Below are 21,875 nucleotides of genomic sequence, written 5' to 3'. Positions count from 1 at the left end.
ATAAAACAGCGTATTGTTGTCAACAGCAGTTAACAAATTTACACTGCCGTGCATCGCTGTGATGTCCGTGGTTGTTCTTCTGTTTTTACTGTTCTTTTTGTGACGGCATCTTTGCTGTCAGCCAACCATGTTTGTGTGTGATTTAAATTCTATGAATAAATTCCTACCATGAAATTATCTGTGCTGTATAAACATGTAATATTTGACGTAGGCTGATATTGGCTTTTGATCCTTGTGTTCGTGTATTTTTCTCTGTTGTTAATTATTGAGTTTTTACTATGATAATCACTGAAAACCATTATGCACATGTTAAAACATTTTTTTCAAATCTAACTTTCTCATTGCAGCAATCATTTTTAAAGAACGTATAAATATGTTGTGTTGGCTAATACAGCTGTAAAATGTAAATTTGTAGCACCGGGTGCTGTGCGGCCTCACATGGACTTCAGCTCGCGGCGGTGTGGCACTAAGAAGTGCTGTGTGTCTCCCACAGGAGCCCTGGGCGGCCTTGAGCAAGAGCGACGAGGGCGGGCGGCTGGCACTGCGCTGCGAGACTTCGAACTGCTTGTTGGAGCGCTGCCGACGGGAGAGGAATCCCACCACCCGGCGATACAACAATAGATGGCCCGGGCGCCCAGCCCTGGTCCGAGCTACCTAGCCGCCACTCGTGGCTCCTTGGCGCTGGTCGGCGGGACGGCGGCTGTAAGCGGCGCAGGTCTGGAGGTGTAGCTGGAGAAGGGGAGGGTGACAGACACGGGTCTGGAGGTCTAGCTGGAGTAGGGGAGCTAGTAAGACAGAGAGAGAGGTCTGGAGGTGTAGCTGGGGAAAGGGGAGGGTGACAGACAGAGGTCTGGAGGTGTAGCTGGAGAAGGGGAGGGTGACAGACACAGGTCTGGAGTTCTAGCTGGAGTAGGGGAGGTAGTAAGACAGAGAGAGGTCTGGAGGTGTAGCTGGGGAAAGGGGAGGGTGACAGACAGAGGTCTGGAGGTGTAGCTGGAGTAGGGGAGGGCGACAGAGGTGTGGAGGTGTAGCTTAAGGGGAGGACGACAGAACAGTGTCGCGAGGGGGTGAACACGGAACGGCAGCGCGCGTGGCTGCTGGCAGCCGGGGATGACCGGTGGGGCGGTGTAGTTCCGCACGGAGGCAGGAAGTGCTGTTGCGCGCCAAGGAGGGGCAGGTGTGTCGGCTGCAGCCATGGACCCCGAGGAGGAGGAACGCAAGAAGAAGGAACTGCAGAAGGAACTGTTGTTCGAGCGCCGAGTGTTGTTCGCGTGCACGTGCATGGTGGGTCTGGCCGCAGTGCTGTGGGTGGCAGCGATCAGCACCAACTACTGGTTCGTCGTGGACGGCGGTGCCAAAGGTATCTACGTGAATGCCACGCGCCGCTTCTTCCTCATGAGCCACTCGGGCTTGTGGAGGATCTGCCGCAAGTCCATGTTCCTGGGAGTGCCGGCGCCCGGCAGGCAGCCTGTCGACTCCAGCACCGTCACCGTCATTGGAAATGTCACTTTGCACAGTGAGTTACAATACGTAGTAAAATATTGACTTAAAAAACTTACTGGTTCAGTAACAATCCATTAATTTTTACCATTAAGCACTAATAAATTATAAAATTCTCAAGAACTATCTAAAGTAAAGCTCTAACCTACGTATCTTATGAAACTTTAATACATTTTAAAGTCAAAATTAAATTATATATATATTACAAAGTAATATAAAGTTATCATAACTATTTTAAGCTTTTTTTAATAGCGTTATTAAAAGACAAAAAATTTACACAGTTCTCTCAGGTATTAAATTAATTGTCCGAACAGGTTTAGAACAATTCTGAGCATTTCTTACTCTTGACATATACTTAATGGCTACCAAAGATTTAAAAAAAATGTTAAGTTTTTTTACTTGTTACCTAAAAAATTTTAAGCTTTTGAATTAATGTCTTAAAATATTTTTAGTTAATTAGTTTTGTAGCTGTTTTATTTTATATTGAAAATATTTACAAATTAGGTTGTTATGGGTTTAATTTTTTGATATATTAATATTCGTAACACTTACAATAACACAATATTTATTTACTTTGCTGAATAAATGTTTATAAAAAAATCATTTTAGCAAAGTGTTAAAATTATTTTATAAATGTTTCTTATATGGTTATAATTTTAGACTTTGTTTACAGTTATTTTTTAAATGTTTAGGAAAAATTACCTGACAATCTTAAAATTCGTTTCTTATTTAAGCCATGAATCAGTCGCATTAAAAATTTTTTTTTACCTTATTTATGTACTAATTTTGGTTTTTAAGAGTACTAACATTATCTTTATTGAAGATTACTTTTAAAAAATAATAAAACATTTTAGAACATTCCACATCATTTTAATAATTTAATTCTAATGTAATTTAAATAAATAATAATGCTGGTATAAATTATTAATAAACATAAATACATTATTCATGGTACCTAAAATCTAAATCCCTTTGAATTTTAATTACTTAAATGTATGCGTTTTCATTAATATAGCAGCAAAATAATATCTAAGTGTTGACCTGGTAAGTTGCCTTTCCCAATATATTCTTCTTAAGTTATTTCAGTCTATTTATATTCGATGTCATATTTTATCACTTTATAAAAATAATAATAACATTTTCCAAAGTTTTATTTTTCCTAAGAATCTTTCTAGCATTGCTTTATTTTAACTATTTTCAAAAAAATGAAGTAAGTATAAATATATTAAAGATTTTTTTGAAATTTATTTATGAATGAATGTTTCTTGATTATGCAGGATGTCGCAAAAAAAAATTCTAATTCTAAATCCAATAAATTTTGATAATGTAGTTTAATACTTATTTTTTAGTTATTGTTAATTTAGGAATTATTTATATGGTTTACTGTTAAGAATATAGACATTTAAAATTGAAAACAATGCTAAGTAAATATTTTATATATTTATAATGTATTGATTAGAATAGTTTTAATTATTAAATTAGTTAAATGTTACAGCTGTTGAAATAATATTTATATTGTGTTTTTTAAACATAACAAGGACATATTTATATAATTTTGTAAAGAAGATTATACTGAGATCAAATGCAGTCATGAATTAAGTGCCTGAAATAATAATTTTATTTATTTTTTTACCTAATTTTCACCGAAATGCATTTTGGTTCATAAAATATTTTTAAATATTAAACAATTAATTGTTTCTGATATTTTGGTAAATAGTTTTCCAAATACATATGAAACATTTAGGTTCAAATATTAAAAATTAACTTTTACACACATGTAGAAAAAAGTGGATGTTTTATTATTTGATTTGAATTTTATGCGATTTTTTTAATTTTTTTCTACATCTTCGAATAAATTGATTATACCTTGTTGAGTTAGTAAGTTGTTAGCGTGGTTTAACAAATTTTACAAAAATAATTAAGTACAAAAGCTTATCAAAATATATTATATTTTAAAATCAGGGCTCGATTTTAGCGCCTGTCCGCCTGCCCGGGACAGGCAAAATCTCGTCCGGGCAGGCAAAATAAAAAAGGCAACTGTCCGGTGGACAGGTGCAACTTGTGACGCCGAGGTTATTCGCATGCACTAATTCAGCAGAGGTGATAAATAACATTTATGCGACCACGGCCGCAAATAAAACGTCTTTGACAATATCTATAAATAAACAATAATGGCTGCTCTTTTGTGACGGACGACTCTGGTTATTGTATACCACGGGATAAAAAAGTAGGTTATGTACAAACCGTGCTGAAATCTTCTGAATCATAATTCTTAAAATCTTACGTTCACGTCATGATTCACGTAACATAGTCGTATTCGTATGCTAGAGATGCAAAATGTCTCACACCGATGATGTTTGTTTTTGTTGCCATGTATTAATATTAATTTCGTTGCAGTGCAGCCAACAATTACGTAATTTACCGTTGTATACTTTCAAAATATAATTTTTTTTAAATATTGTCTTTATAAATCGTGACTTTACTAATTCCTTGCTCTACTTTAACATAGTTTGTTAACAGAAAAGCGTTTTCGCGTGGTTAACATTTCACGGCGTACTCCAGATACAGCTGACAGTGGCCGCAGTGACTGCGACTGCTTTAAAATTCGCCTGTCAACTGTTGCATCAAAAAATAAACATTACTTGTTTACAGAGGACACGGTAATCTTTTACAGTTTATCTTGTCACGGCGATTGTTTAAGTATTTAATTAACTGCGTTACACAATGTGTAAATTCATTACTGGTGCTTCAAAACCACCAGAAAAGAAAAGAAAAACGGACGAGGACAAGTCAGAATATAATGTTAGATATGACAAAATCGCCAGGTCCCGTACCTTTTTAACGTCTTGGTGTTCCGAGTTTCTTTGGCTTCGTTACGACACAGAAACAAAACAAATGTTTTGCAAAGTCTGCGAAACGCATTCAAAATCATCTGGATCAGTTTTTGTTACGGGCTGCTCAAGTATGTGAAGACTGAAGTCTATAAAGACAGACTGGCGAAACTGTCTAAATGATGATACACTGTCTGCCCTCATGCGTGTTCAAATACAGTCACCTTCTGAAAGTGAGTTTGATCCAGCACCAGCAATAAATCTCTGGTATCATAATGTTCAGAGAAAACTTCGACCCTTTCAGCCTCCTTATCGAAGATGTTAAAGAGAGAATCAGCAAAGTAATTCGTGCAGTGACTCAGACAGAGACTCGTCTGAAAATGATGATTAAATAAGGATGTTAAGTGTGTGATAAAAATAGGTGCAAAATATAGCAAAAATCCTTTTTTCTCACTTTTTCAGCGACTTTGAATTTTTTTTTATTTGGGTAAAACAGCGGACAGGCAAATTGGATGGCGGACAGGCAAATTTTCGATTACACCTGTCCGTTGGGCAGGTTAAAATATTCCTTAAAATCTAGCCCTGTTTAAAATTAATTATAATGAATGAATACATATTTAATTTCTACATAAATAATATTTACACAACGTGAAACAGAGTGCGGCTGTTAAACGTCAGTAGTAGGTTAATAACGTTAAAATAAGTTTAAAAGAATTGTATGACTTATGGTCTCAAGGGCTTTCCATGACTGGTATACGCCTTCGAAGTTGCAGTTGAAATAGGCGTGCATTGAATATAATAAAATAGGTTATTTTCATGGGATACCAAGCATCAAGATAGTGTATAATTTAAATAAAATCCTACAAACACTGCAAATCTTGTCACCGAAGTAAAGTTATTTAATTGAAATAATTTAATATTAAGACATATTTCCATGAATTGTTTTGACGAGAAGAATTAATGTTGTTATTGAAGATTGATAAATAATCTACATGTTAATAGTAACAAAAAATCTTATTGTTGTATTACTATTTACGTCACCATTTTAGAAAAAAACAAACAAGAATCACATTTAGATAGAAATATTTTGACGCCTGGAAGTTACGCAACTCATACAGCACTCAAATTTAAACCGCTGCCTAAAATTTGGGGTACCAATTGGTTAGTGAGCTAAACGCCAATAAAGCTCTTTCGAATAAAATATTCAAATGATAATTAACTTACAGAACTGTAAGTGTATCTTTAAGCAAACAATTGTGAATGCTGAACAAATTGTACAAAGTATGCACACTATACGTTTTATCAAACATCCCAGGAGAAAAGAGTTTTGGCGCTTTAATTGTGAGAAATTATATTCTCATAAAATATGCATTTATAATAAAATGAAGCTTTACGTTACGCACAGCAGTGAGGCGGAAGCAGGGTCGTTGGACATTATGATATGAACGTCACGGCTATCCTCTTAGAGCTTGTCCGCCGAAGAGATGATTCCCCTTATTTTCCCCCTCCGCGAGTGCTTCTTCTTTGCTAGAGCTGCGTAGCGAGCATTGGCCATTTGTCGTTGTCAGTACTTCATGGGGGCAACATGTTCCAAGTTCTATTGTAGTTAAGTTTAAGTTCAAATTATTCCCTTTAACTGAAATGTCTGGTTTGGGAATTTTGGCACCGCTCTTACAAATTTGCCTTCAGGTAAAATTTGTTGTTGAGAAATTGTATTTCAGTTAGTGTTCTGATGTGTTATTACTACGTGGTACACGTCCGGGGGTACCTCTGATTTGTGTTGCGTATTGCGTTACGGGAATGCACGTAAGATATAAATCGTTGATATCGTTACATGTAATTCAACGGGTTTTCTGTATCCGGACTGTAAGCCCTAATAAGGCTTGATATGCGAGTAGGCTGATGCCCGTTAACTGACGCTATTAGGTTTCATGTCTAAGAGAGCAAAGGTGAACGAGGTTACAATCACTGGCCACATGAATGAACTAGTCAAACCGCAGGCACTTTCATTAATGGGCAGAGCCTTGCAACTGGGAGCTTGTAAAATGACACTCTGGTTGTAAAGAGCGCCCGTGGCTTGTGGGTAGTGTTAGATAATACCACGACACGGCAGGCAGGCGGGAAACCCGACAACACTCACACCTACCGCCTACTCACAATGTGCCTTTCAGAATCACACCCCAGGACGCTCCATGCGAGAGACGACTCTTCCCCGTGGGATATTGGAACCTGGATGATTAAGAAAAAGAAATAGTAAGCTTGGTAAAAGTTTAACATTTTATAGACATTTATAAAATAAATTGCCGACCTAATTTGTTCCCTGATCCGTTTCCGTTTTTAAAACACAGAATAAAAAAATGATTCGAAAATAAAATTAAAAATAATCTAGAAATAATTATAATTTTTCATTTGATAGGCGTGTGTGTGAATATTATAGTTACTGGACTGATGCCAATGATGAAATGATGCACACATGATTGAAAAAAATAATACAAAAAATGGGGGTTATTATTTATTTCCATTTTAAACGCAAATCAACCGAAAATTCTTCCTTGGCGAAATGGAGGAGTAAAAAGTAACAGGAAGCACGATGCGTTGCTGGAGAGAAGCAGTAGTGTCTGTGGAGCACGGAAACCTGTGCTGGGCCGGCAGAAGCGAGCAGTAGGCGTGACGACACACCCCCGGCCGGCGGTACATGCGCTCAGAGTGAGTCTCGGCTGTGCTGGCGGCCTCTCATGTACACTCCGAACTCTGCCATCTAGTCAGAGGCGAATAAGTTAAGTAAGGAACAGGTTGTTTTAAGGAATACTTTTTTGTATTAATAATAATTTTGTTTTGTTTTAAACTGTTTGCTAAAGTGATAAATAAGTGCTTGTACTTATAACTGTTTTATCGATCAATTTTTAAACTGGTTTAAAACGTTTTATCTTTTTTTTAATATCGGAACAAACATTTTCTATGAGACAGTTGTTTGAACGTATAGCTACCGAAATTTAGCACTGCATTTTAGCATTCCATTCATACTTCATTGCTCTTAAGTAAATTTAATAATTTTCAAGAGCTAAACAGGCGGAAATCGAATGTTCCGTACATTATAATTGGAGATTCGTCCACGGATCAAGAGCATCGTGTGAACACAGAACTCTGCTCTTGCCAAGAAGTGATCTATGCTCCGAGCTTCTGTAAACTTCCCGCAGTTTACGTGGCCCACCACCTCCCGTCTAAACACACTTTCACAGCTAATAGAAACTCAAACAACGTGTCATGTGGTTTCTAAGTTTTCTTCACCTCGCTGTTTATCGACACTTTAGCTTTAAAGAACGTGATCAGACTTTACAAATAGAACCTACGTTGTATAATGTTCGGGAACATTTTTTTTTGTTTCAATAACCAAATAGGCGTTCTTAATTAATTTTACTATTATTTTTTAGAAAGCTAATTATGTCGTGGTTTTGAATTGTCATAATTTTTACTCAGAGAAAAAGCCATAAATTACAAGGTAAAATTTCTTATTATTTTTTTAATATGCGTTAATTCTTTTTCTGTCTTAAGCAATTAAATTTTTACTTAATTTAAAATTGTAATTGAAGTAGTATATGAATGATCGTCCAGCTAATAGTTCCGGTGCGAGGATCAGGAGCTGACGTAAGCCATCATCAATTCTGACGTAATGGAGGAAATATTGTATGACCTTTACCTTGACTCCAGCCACCAGATTTTTTTAGCCATTTTGAATTATGACGTCACAACAGCCATTTTGTTTTTACGCCAGCTTGGGTTCTATAAACGTTGCAATTTTCGTTACGGCAATTATCTTGGATTTGATAACGTTGAAATTTTCGTTACGGTCGCGATATTGGGTTCTAGAAACTTTGCACTTACCGTTACGGCCACCACTTTGGATTCTAGAAACGTTGAAATTTTCGTTACTGCTGCAATCACGAAAAGCCGTAATTTTTAATCTAGAAAATTAGAAATAAAAAATAAAAAAAAATAATATTCTGTTAAAAAACAATTATATCTTAGATTAATTGGTTCAAACCGGGCTAAGGCATTCGATTAAAAATGGCGACAGATCATTTCTTAATGGAAGCCACCGACAAATTGAACCCCCACCACAAATTTCAAGGAATAAATTGCGTTAGCCAGTTTGACGTCACTGCGTCATCTTGTTTTCGTCTGCTAGAGCGCGTTATCACCATGCTAGTTTAATTTTAACTTGCTAGAGTGCAGTATTATTTATTAACCCAGGCCACTGTCACGATATCCGCCATTCTGTTGGCCATTTTGACAGCCATCTTGGAAATCTGTAATTTTTTAACTAGAAATTCGGGAAGAATTCCAAACATAATACAAAAAATTAATCATTAAAATAATTAACATGTCCAGGGTGAGTGAGGCTGGGGATGCTGTTATATGTTAACACGCAAAATACGATTGTTAACAGTTGGGTTCGAACCACATATTGTGGACTGTTGTGTCCAAACAAGATAAATACAAATGTTTACGTGTAGCAAAATTAAACCACGGGCAAGCTTAAAGCAGGTATGTTAGCAGTTACACGAAAATAAATAACGCGATATAATTGATAGAACATTGCATAACTACCAAAGGAAAAAAAGGTAATATTGCAGTTCAACTTACGATATTGTTATAACACACACAATCAAACTCAAGAGAAGTTCGCTCACAACAACGGTACTAGTTCCAACTGGCATTCCAATACCACGCCATACCTCCACCCCTCCCTCAACCAGACGAACCGGTCAGTGATATGAATCTCCTTTTATTATGTATTATATTTATATCGCGGGTTGTCCTTCGACCACTTACAGTCATGCGATGCCAGGCAGGTAATGACTTTCACTTTCTTGAGAGAACATAATACATTCAATGTCAGATAGGCACATACCTGAACTCTGTGGTTGCTAATTTTAAATATGAAATCATTATTGCAAGATTGAACTATAATTTTTTTTTCAAATGTTATTCAATCGAAAATCACTCATATGTCTGCGAGGCCACATACCCAAAACTCGGATGTGTACTTTCTTAAACAAAATAGATAATCATTACACAAATATACCACTGAAAATATTTCTTAGTTACAAAACCTGGTACAATAATAAAAATGGAATAACGATTAACCACACACACGCACGCGTGTGTGTTGCATGTGCACAGCAAATTAATTAAAAAATTTGAATAAAAATTTGTTTGACAAAATCTTATGTCAAAGATTTTTCAGTTCTCTGTTAGATTCCTAATGAATAAAACACATCCTTACTCAATGATGCCCAGAAGCAGACTTACCTATACCACAAATGTTTACCAGAAATGTTTGCTGTGCGCTGAACCTTCTGCACACTTGCCCTATATTTGCTGGAGCTGCGATAGTGGTCGGATCACTCGTCTCCCCCAAGGCGGTGGGGTTAGGGTTCAGGTGAGGTAATATCGTTATATTTTTACAAAATCTTTATTACATATTTATGAAGATAAATTAGTTTTTCTTTAATGAATGAGAACAATATTTGATCCTTTTGGAAAGTCTACAGAAAATAATATTACTATGGTGACTGGATTAATATTGAAATATAATTTATATCATTACAACATAGACAGGTAACTAATTCGGTGAAACTGTAGTTACTAATGTTATAATATGTATTTAATATCCTGACAAAAACAATCCCAAGATTTCGCAGACTTATCACTTTCACTAAATGATTCCTATTCAGAACAATTATCACACATGTATACATGGTCATCAGTTGAACATTGTATGGGTGACACAAAAAGAACACTGAATTCAAGCAGCACCTGTAAATTGGTTTACATCTGCAGAGTACTTTCCATGGCCATGTCCACACACCCAGTCTTTACTATAATTGTCCTTATTTGTGGTTTAGAGCCCAGCTACTGGCTCTTCAGATGGTGCAAGACATTTTGCTGAAGAATCGCCTTTCCTCACCTTCCGTGCTGGGCTTGTCTGAGCTACCGGGGTCTTCAGAAGGCTCTTTCCTCACTGAGACATCTCTGACGGTGGAGAGTTTATTTAAGAAGACGTCATAACTACTTGAGATGAAGATTCTGGGACCTCAAGTCTTGTGTCTGTTAATTTATAAGGCGCATAAGCTTCTTTTGAAACAGTCTCATAGTTAAGGGGACGTGCTCTCGTTTTTTTTTCAGTGCTTCTTAAATTGAGACCACCAACATTTTCCAGCAACTCCTTTTTCAAAATTGAAGTTTTTTTCTCGTCCAGTGGCTTTGGCTAAGCCATATGCAAATTTTCTTACTTGCGAAACTGTAAGACCAAACCATTATTCTTGCATCTCAGTTCCATAACAGTAAACATGTTGCTCTATTTTAGCAGTCAGGGCAAAAGTGCGCCTCAGTTTAGGTGTATTAGAATACTGCAGATTACCATTTTAGGGCATAAAAGTGTTCTGAGTTGACCAAGGAAACTCAAATTCTTTGGAAGCTTTATATAAAGTAGTAATTTGCTCCCTTAACTTAGTGCAGCAGCAAACAAATTTAATAGTAATTTATTTTCTTTTTCCCCTTTTCAATGGGTCTCTTGCCTTTGATACTAAGTTGTTTCTTTTCAAAATCCTTTCTTCTCATCTATGGGGTAGCCACACTTCAAAATAAAACTGAAAAAAAAAAAACATAATATGTTTGAATATAACTCATGTTTGCAGCTAAATATATTTTTTAAAGCTATGAATAGGTAATATTGAGATTTAAAAAAATATTTAATAGGTAATATCGTGATAACTTAAATTAAGTTTTGAAATAGTATAGTTGTGTACAAAGTAAACATTATAACTATACTGCTTCTAAACTACTATAGTTTTAATGATATTTCTAAATATAAGACATGAAATAGCTTTTGCTGATTCAACTTGAAAGCTCTCTGTACAATATTGAAATTCATATTTTTTTCTCTCTCGAATTTGCTAGTGTTCTACCATGCAACCATTAAATGGAAAAACATTATTTGAAAAAGTAAAATTGTTTACAACTTTAAGTAATTAAATATATTATAATAACATCTTAACATTATACCTACATACGTTGTGCAAGCTGTAGAAATGCCGCATGAAATCATATTGATTACAAATTGTTGTTTCAAAACTTTCCACAGCGTTCCTTTGTTGCAGTTTATATTTCAGTTGTAGAGACGGATTCTTGTGCTATATATACACTTATAAACCCCACTATGTTTGGTGGGAAATCAAATGCACTGTGGTTGCCTGAGTATTTATCACGATAATAACTAAATAACGATAATACCCTACTTTACCTAATGGGAAATCCCGGTCCCGAAAGTACTGAGAATTCCCAGTACTTTTGATATAGTATAGGAACCGGGAATTTAAATTCCATTCCCGGTTTTTTCTGTAATTTCGGGAATAAACATCGACAGCATAACATTTCGTTTTAATTGCACGCTAAGGTTACTTGCATTCGATGCTCTCCTCTAGTGAGGCGATCAATGCAAGCTTGGTGAGGGGAGTGAGTGCTGCGGCGGGCGCTCCTCAATCGGCAGTCGGTGGTCGACTGTGTGTGGCTGTGGTTGTCAAGCCAATTCTCTTTAAACAACGATAGTTTTTCTTTGGATTTTGTTACGGTAAGAATAAACTTTATTTTAAGATAATAATTATTCGATTTTGCATGCATTAAAATGATTTATTGTTTAAATGCTTTCTTTCCAAAGTTAAAGATTCATAATTAAGATTGAGAATTAAGTGGTTTGGTCACGTAAGTAAATACTTTTTGCAATAAAAATTTGTAACACAAGTGTTTATTTTTAATATTTTTCTCTAGAAGTTATTTAATCGTTCAAAAACTATTAATTTCTTTTTCAATTACTGAAAGTTGCAACATTAATAAAAATAAAACTACCTAGTACTGAAAGTACCGGGAATTTTCATTTTCGTAGAAGATAAGAACCGAAATTCCCGGTTCTGAAAATTGATTGAGGTTCCGGATACCCTAGTCTGGGTTGAATTGCCGGAAGGGTTAAACCCGTACTTTTCGCCGTTGTGAGACTCTGTGGTTTTCTCGGCACACTCCCATTCGCCCCAATCATCCAACATGCTCTTGTCACCTGGACGGTTTCTAATGGCGCCGATGTTGCAGTGTCGGAGTCCACCGGGTGTGAGCGCCGCGACGCTGGGCTGGCGCGAGCCCAGCGGTCCTGGCCGGGCGCCAGGCGCCGGCGGCCGCCGTAACTGCCGCGTCCTGACGCCTGTCGCAGGGTCGCCCTTCTCTACTCCATGACTGTCGGCCGAGCTCGCGACTATCTGCCACAGTGCAGTCCTGTCCCGGCGTCAGCAGTGGCACACTTCATTCCTTAATGGGTCTGCGCCCGGCGACCATAAACAAGCACCAGTTACTAACAAGTAACACATCAACAGAGGAAGGATTGCCCTTAGTTTATTTCTGCGCTTAGAGAAATCGAAAGGCAACTTCACTAAAACTCCGTTTACCCTTAATGTGTTTTTCCGAAAATTCGTTTGATTAAACTTTGTTTGCTTGAACTTCGTTTGCTTCAACAGTTTGCCCAAAGTCGTTTGTCCTAAAGGCATTCCGTATTTTTTAGTATATATTTTATTTGAAGTTTATTATTAGTTCGACTATCTTTTTGAAATGCTAACCAAGTAATTTTCTTATTAAATTTTTTTTGAAAAAAAAAATAATCAAACACCAATTATTATTTGGTAATATGTTAAAATTTAATTTTAAATTTTTATAGTGTAATAAATTAACAATAAGTAATATTTAATGTTTTTAACCTATCATTAAATAATATTTTTAAATTATATTAACATTTCCGTCATATTTGTCTAGAAACATTGTAATTTTCGTTACGACCGCCATATTAAAATTTCATATATTTAATGTTAGAAAATCTGGATTACTTTAAATTGTAAAAAATGTATTATATTAAATTGTAATAGAAACGCATTTATATTATGGAGCTCGGAGTCTTCGGTTTAAACCCAGCGGGGGGAAAATAAAAATTAAGATGAATCCTTACTCCATGGAAGCCACTAGCAGACTGACCACCCACCATTAATAACAAGGCAGATATTACGTCATGGCGGCCATTTGGTTTTAGGTCTACTGGAGGCAGCCATCTAGATCCGACATATTGTTTTCGTCTGCCGTCATATTTATATAATTTTTACTCTCCAGAGTACAGTATTCATTTATTACCGTGGTGTCCACCATGTTTAAAATCTGTAATTATTAAGCTAGAAATTCGGGAAAAGTCAAAAAATCATTAAAAAAAGCTTTTTAAAATAATATTTTATTCGATCACCTTAGTTCGGTCCTTAGATAAAGCAAAAATATATAATTTAATTAAAATCAAAAAAGTAACATGCTTGAGAATTAAAACAACTAATGTACACTTAAAAATTTATAACTTTATTTATACAAGTAAAATAAAAGAACAAATTAATAACCTTTCTAGATTCATGCGTCTTGCTACCCACGATTTAAATCGAGGTAGGACGCCCCACCACTTGACGTATGATCATATATTTCTTCGTTTGAGAGCCTTCTCTACCAAGTACGTATCAGGATAGGATACATCGTGGTCTGAATCTCTTCGGCATAAAGAGAGGCCACCACGAATCGGCTTGAGTTTCAAATTTTTGAGGTAGTAAGTCCTAGGCTCCGACGCCTCAACGTAGGTCACATGGTTAAGTTCGGGACACCAATTCGCAGTGAAACCATTATCGAAGTCACCTTTCTGCTTGGAAATACACACAATGTTACCGACGTTAGATTTAGGCTTTCGTGGCTCTTTATTCTTCGTGTTGGAAAACACTGTTCAAAGCAAGTGATCGTACTTTTCCCTACGGTTAAATTTCATGGTAGAATGCACCGTACAATTGTATTCGCTTATTAGATTCTGCATGATATCCAGTCACTTGTGAATTCTGTTAGCCGTGAACAAACGCCACATCTCGGTGCGCAAAGTTTTGAAATACCGTTCGACCACAGAGGCTTTGGCATTACTAAATCTAGGGTAGTGTTTGATGCCATACTTCATCAAGGCCTTGAAGATTGCATTGCAGAATTCTTTGCCGAGATCTGTGTGCAAGTGCAATTAAATGTCTATTACGCAAAATGTCTCTGAAAGCCTTGGCTACATCAGTTTCAGTCTTTAATCTCACAATTATGGGCCTAGCATACTTGCTACACACAAAGTGGCTGTCAACATGTACTTGAAACCTTTATTCAATCGGATATATGGTATCATCTCAACAAGGTCCACCTGGAATAAATCATTAAGACCACGCTCTATGACTTTGCTCTGAAGGTATTTCCATCTTGCAGGAGTGTAAAATTCGCGAGCGATTCTTGTTCGACTCATTGCATGTAGCGGCTTCCCTCAGTTCTTCGTGAATTGAGACTATTTAATTGATTTGCGAATAGTTTCCTGCACTAAATGACCTGTCGACTAATTCATTTTGGTCGTCCCAATGCATATAGTCAAAGTTCTGACCACTTAATAGCTTATTTAAACCCTCACCATGAAGTTATAGTTCACTGAAGAGATTGGTGGAAATGTTGATTTTATTATGGTCTTCGTATTTATAGGTATTTAAAACTTTCTGTATTGTTAACGCGTGAATGTGTATGAGTTAGTTGTAGAAGGTTTTTTTACTCTTGAAAATCTTCATGGGAATAGCATTTAGGTTCCCCACTAAACAACAATTCGTACAGACCTGGAGTTCCATGTGTTTTATATTCTTCTACACAAATGATATTTCCTGTTGAAAAGGTATATTTCTTAAGCACCGAATAACCACCTATTATGTTTTCTCTACACTCCGTAGGCAGTGTCATAATTCTGACTCGTGAAAGATTTAAAGTATGGCCGGACCATTGGTTTAACTTGGTGTCCACATTTCCGTAATTTTTTTTCTTATGCATAGACTCTGTACTTCTAAAGTCCTCTTCTTTTAAAGACGGTTCTTATTTTCTCTTCTTTGCAGTAGGTATCTAAATATTAACTTCTGTCTTCAAATTGATGGTTGGTTCTTCCTTAATTTAAGTTCGTCGAGAAAACTAGTGATTGGTTTTAATATGTCTTTATTTTAAACTGCATGTGAAAGTATGTCTCTTCTAGCAAATATATAATTTTACGAACCGACACAGGCCAGATACGACATTGTACTGGCTGAAAAATATTGCAAGACTTCCTTTTATTCTTTTTATTCGTTCACAGAAAGGCCTGCATTGTGGTTAGCCAGTTCTGTTTATGTTGACGAGTGAGTTAGTGCTGCATACAGATTTGAAAAGCCCTCATATATAGCCATGACTTTGCGCATTCGATACTTCGTTCATGTCGCGAATTCAAGAATCCGTGGCCTTTTTCGTAATTTATAATTATTGAGCCAGTAGAGAAATGTAATTCCGGATATCGGCATCGCGAGCCTCGAGAAAGAATGCAATTTGGTAGTGCGACTGCAAAGACAGAATTTTTAAATGCTGATTATTTCTGAAAAATCATTCTCTTGATGAAAAACTTTTTACTGAATGAGATATGCAAATTTTATTCAGAGTTACATTTAATTAATTAATTTCTGTTACTAAATACGCGATTACAATATTTATGTAGAATTCAAACAAAAATTCATTACACAGTAAAATTATATGGCTTAAGACGACTGAGGATCACTACCATGCTAGACGAACTTCCATCTCCTTGGAGTCCAGCAAAACTCTTCTCTTGTGATCTTGAGTGAGCATCCCGCATCCCACATGAAAGATCGATTGTCTGCACAAAATATCAAACGAAGAGATAAACATGCAAGAACATTAACATTCGAGTCCAATTTCCTTCTCCTTGATGTCTAAAAAAAACCTACTTTTATTGCTATTGTGGCCATTTGGCCATTTTGGCGCTATTTATTTTTGGCTGATAACTTCATACAAGTTTACGACACGGGAAAACGAAACTGTCTGCGACACATAACGGACGCAAGGTGTGGGCCGGCGGCTTGTGAGGATGGCAACTTTGCGGGTGGTGCACTGTACAGCACCGTGGAACCCCGGCTACGTGAAACAAGGTAAAGAGAAATTTTTAAATGTTTTGGCCAGTAAGACCCAATACTGAATTGGACATTTCCCAGCTAATGCAGTGCGGGTGAATTAACTTTGCTATCGCTATGTGTGGTATTGAAAAAGACAATTTTGTTTCCTCACCTGCTGTCAAACATACAGCCGAATTCCGAAACATTTGCTTCGAGACAACGCGAACATAGTAGTACGGGACTTGATAGTCATTCCAACCGACTGATCTTGCGAGTCTGACCAATCGACTGAAATGCCTGGTCACCAACTTGATTTAAATATCATACATCAAGATGCGGCTGGTCGCAGACGGGATGTACCTGACCACCTAGTAGACGTGCCTGGTTAGTCGACTGTCGTGTGTAGATAGCCTGAAAACACACATGCGAAGAAATCGCTTCGCCTTCTAAGAAGACTGTAGTATTTGAGAAATGGTTGATTTTCTTGGTTTATTTTTGTTCTCGTTGAATTTACGCATTAAACGTTTTTATTTTTAATTTTGTTGTTTATGTTTGAACCTGAATTTTTTATCATAATTTTTTTGCATCGATAAAAGATCGAGCAATGAATGGATATAGATCAAATCAGTCGGTACATTGAAAGTGATTATTTTATATGAATTTTGTAATTTGGCCAGAATTACTAGCGAAATTATATTGATTTTGCAAGATGACGGCCAAGATGTCTGACAAGATGGCGGGTTTCCTGGCAACAATTGAGTCCTGCATTATAAAGGGTAAAAATTTAAACTAACATGGTGGCAATGCCAATTCATTTTAGCAGACGAAAACAATATGTCTAATCCAAGATGGTGGCCTCCAGCTGGCGAAACATTATGGCTGTCATGACGTAATACTGTTTGGGTAATATCAACCTTGGCATTAGTAGTGGGAAGTCATTCTGCCGGGTGGCTTCTGTGGAGGATGGATCCGTTGCCATTTTTATTTTGCCCTCGCCGTGTTCACACCAAGAATTCCATGTCTTAGGTGCTTTTTTTAATAAAAATTGTGCCAAAATTTTTTTTTATGGCTTTAAATATTTTCCCCTGATTTTCTAGCGTTATAATTACGGATTTTCAAGTTGGTGGGTTTGATGTAAACGATTTTTTACTAAACTTTATTTAAATTGTAATTAAGAATATTTCTGAATTTTTGTACTAAAATATAATTTTTACTCTCGCCAGGAATTTAACTAAGGACATATATTAATTTAAGCTTCAATTAAAAAATAATGATTTTTTTATAAATTTGAGATTTTCTCCGAATTTCTAGCTAAATAATTACAGAGTTTCAAAAATTGGAGATTCCAAGGTGGCGGATTTGGAGTCATCTAAAATGGCCACTAAGGTATTTATCATAGTCAATCAGCGGCGGACACGCCCGAACATTTCCGATTTCTCACGAATGGTAAGCCACAACCGAGAGGTCACCAAGCCACAGGCCCATAAGAATAACATTGCGCCAGACTCGGCCATTACATATTTACTACTATAGTTACTCTTGTATGACACTTAAAATGCATTCGTCCCACATGCATTGCCAATATGTTGAATAACAGGAAACTTCATAACCGTCCACAGTATTGCAATAGCTGATGAAGTCCCCGCACATGCCCGGCGACCGTTACTCAGTTCGCCCGCGATACTTCCTCGCGCGCGCAGGCCTAGCCGCCCGCACGCTCACAGCTGCCCGCCCGAATCCAGCACCCCGGGGCACTGAACGGACACCTTGTCCGCGCCCGATGCCAATTGTTTTTTTTTTTATTATTAGGCCTCACGATCACCATCTGTCGGGTCACGGCTGAATTACTTGACCACAGTCCGACACTAGCGTTTCACTAACAGCACTGTAAACTGATACTAATTAGTTTCCCTTGCGCAAGTAACAAACCACAAGGAAGTTATAAACTAAATAATTAAATGCTTTCAAACTTATGAGTCTGCCGCGTACACAAAATAGTTAACCTGCCTTTTTGAGCTGCTGTAAATAAATAATAATACTAAATATAAAACTAACTACAGACTAAAATACATTGAGTAATATAAACTAAAATAGGATTAGCACCTGCACCGAGTGTTGAAGTCGTACGTGATGGCAGGCGGAGAAAATCAAAAAAGCTGCTACCGGCTGTGTATCGCAGTGGACCGACTGCCTTATGCTTAAAAAATAATGGCCTCAATAGATTAAAAACAATAAAATTATATGTGAGCCCCTGAACCGTGATCAAAAGTACAAATAAAAACATGATATTTTGCAGAAAAAATCACTAAACTAACCGTATTGGTTACATACGTAAAAAAAATTGAAACAAATTCCTTATTTAAAACTTTAGATAATTTGCGTTTGGTAATGAAAATAAGGTGAAAATTTGTTAGCCAAATATTTGCAGTAGGCCACTTTCCTCAAAGCTGAGCGCGCACGGACTGCTGGATCTCTGACCACAAGGCGCCCACCCCTTCGATGCACAGTCGGAGAGGGGTGTGCGTTATTTAGGACTCGAGGATTCTCGCACGGTCAGTCACCGAACTCTACACGTATCATGCTATCAAGTAAAATATGAGCTCCTAACTACTCTGCTACAGTGATAACTATTGGGCTAACATACTGTTCCGGTTTACTTTACCATACAATCATCTTCAAAAGTGGGTACCAGTACCATTTTATAGTACAATTTTTCAGATATCTTAGTCCACACGCAGTATCTACTCTTATAGTTATCATTATGTTATTTGCAAAATATGAAAATATTTTTCTATCCAAAAAATATATTAATTATCACATGTGCACGGGCTGTTACTATATAAGATGATGTAAAAATGGTCTGTATCAAACCTTATCTACTCAGAAGTTATTAGGCCTAAGTACATTGGACAGCTAGCCCACTGCAACCAATCTTCCCATTGGCCACATGTTAATCCTTGAACTCGTTCCTTGCTTCCAGATTTGCCCGAAAAGCAAGATTAGAGTATCAGTAAAATCATAGAATTTTTGGTTTCCAAAAAATTATTAATTTAACACTTGATTTACATTTGAACTATTGTCATTATTCAACTAAGACCAGTGTTATTTTTGTCTTCAGTTTATGAATTGTTTCCAGTTTGCGATTAAAATCTGGAATAATTTACTATTTTTCAGAGATTTGGATGTGAGCTGTTCTCACAACAAAATTTTATTACCTATATGTTTCACACACAGAAATATGTTAACCGACTATACTTTATATTTTTGCTTATACTTCAAACACAGAATAGCTTACGTGTTTTTTTGTGTGTGTTACAGTAACTAGTGATGGTCTTAGTACGCCAATATTGAGATACGTTCCCTAATTTTTATTTGTGTTTCAGTTGAAAATTTTATTTTGGGTTTTTAATTTAGCTATTTATTTTATTTTAATTTCCACATCTCCATTTATTATAATATGAATAACGAAACTTTTCAATAAAAATAATTTTTCAAACTGAAGGCATAAAAATATTATCAATACATCCTTTTTTTTTAGTTACACTAAATATTTTTTTTACAAAAGTACTAAATAATCTTTTAAATATCTGTCAAAGAACCAATTTTTTCATGAGATTTTTTTTACATTCATAAGTTTTTAGTAAGCTCTATATGTATTGAAAAATGTTATTGCTCTTTGAGTTTCAAGGTTATCTGAATTCTACAAAATTAAACATTCTTCTTCATTTAGAACATTAAAAAAATACATATAAATATATTTTTTTAAATTATTTTATTTTATTGCCAGGTTTACAACCATGCTATGAGATATAAGGTACAAAAGCATTTTTTTCCTGATTTTGTTGTGATAATTTTTTTGTAACCAGCCATTTGATTACATATAGTACATAAGTACTAAACAAAACATCAAGACTAGGAAGTATTTGTGGCAGTCATTAGAGATTACCAAAAATGCGATATGCTTAAAATTGAGGAAATTTTTAACTCAAATAAGGAATGTTAAATAAGTATCCAAGTTCTATTTAACACATGTCTAATGTTTTTACATAGTGAAACTATATAATTTTTATCTTTTTGTTTGAGTGAAACATTTTTATTTGCTCGGCTCACTTTTCTTGTTTTATTTTTTTGTTTCCAGCAAACTGCAAGAATCACGAAATGTTTCCTACGGACCAGAAACTGAAGATGGATCCGTCACTTGACAAAACAATTCTCAGTGAGTATAAATTACCTGTTATTTACAATAACTTACAAACTGCTTTATATGAAATTATGTTTCATGTACTCCTCTAATAAAAATGTATAGGATGTTAGGAGAATTGTGAATGGTGATGAACTATCAAACATTTAGGCGTAATTTAGTTTGTGCTCCAGTTTCTTTTTCCGACTGTAACCCGGCTCTCTTAAGGTTTTTGTGGCAACGCTGATAGTTCAGTGCATCTTGGTCAGACATGAATGCCTTGAGGTATCATGAGATCTAATTATCGGCAGTGAATAAGTTACTATTTAAGCGATATTTTGATTCCATCCAAGTTTTTTTTTTTTCTGCTGGAAAACTTAAATTGTTTTCACTAACAAATAAAACAAAAAAAACCAATTCAATATAATAATTACGAATAACTATTAGTTTTTCCTGGTCACGTTAAGTATACCACAACAACGAAAAAAGTTTAGCTGCACAGAATTTAAAAAAAAAATGTAAATATATATAAAATTAATTTTTGAACAGTAAGAAAAGTGACAATATTTATTAAAAGCTAATAAAGTTAATTGAAAATAAAATTACAGCTTCTAAATATATATAACAAGCAATAATAAAACAAAATAATGTTAAATATAAATACATTAAAATTTATTTTTCTAAACTTATTTAATTGATTATTTCACATTTTAATACAATAAAAAAGTCCATAATATTCTTACTTGCATCTTTATTTTTAATATAGGTTACATATATAAATTAGTTATTTCTTATATCGCTTATTAGTTTATTAACAGACTTGTTTAGACTTAATAAAATCAAACTTCTGAAGTCTTCAAATTTTCCCAAGGGTGAAATATATTAAATTTTGTAAAATCTCATATATTTCCTCTATTGTGGTTTCAGCAATAACCTTTATCTTACTATCACTGAAATAATCCCCTTCTCACATTTTATATAAAATTTAAAAGCTTTTATAATAAATGTTTACCTTCTGTTTTTTTGTGGCTAAAGATATGTGTCTACAATATGTGACACCAAAAAACACTCTTTGTAACCACCCTTTATGGTGAAAAACAAAAGTATTTTTATAAGGGAATAATTGCGGCACCCACCAAGGATTAAAATAAAAGGTTCATAAATTGTCAAGTATACAAATAAATACGCGACAGAAATATTTACTATTCTCCCTACCAGAGTACCGCCTAAACAATGAAAATTAACAGCAAAGAGAAAAAAACTGTAGACGAAGTACAGTGTTTCTATAACCTAAAATTTCTATAA

At 35.5% G+C, this 21,875-nt stretch overlaps 1 protein-coding gene across 1 annotated transcript in view; it reads left to right on the top strand.

The window, feature by feature from the left end:
• Positions 1–639: 639 nt before the first annotated feature.
• The window catches only part of LOC134531648 (uncharacterized), a 56,070-nt gene continuing 34,834 nt past the window's right edge, over positions 640–21,875 (top strand). Inside the window, exons 1-2 of the mRNA XM_063367417.1 lie at positions 640–1,516; positions 20,529–20,606. Coding sequence (XP_063223487.1) covers positions 1,195–1,516; positions 20,529–20,606 — 400 coding nt within the window. The 5' untranslated portion in view covers positions 640–1,194. The remainder of the gene's footprint in view (positions 1,517–20,528; positions 20,607–21,875) is intronic.

This window comes from Bacillus rossius, chromosome 5 (assembly GCF_032445375.1).
Source record: "Bacillus rossius redtenbacheri isolate Brsri chromosome 5, Brsri_v3, whole genome shotgun sequence".
In the NCBI taxonomy this organism is placed as follows: Eukaryota; Metazoa; Arthropoda; class Insecta; order Phasmatodea; family Bacillidae; genus Bacillus; species Bacillus rossius.
This window is presented reverse-complemented; position numbering and strand designations above follow the sequence as displayed.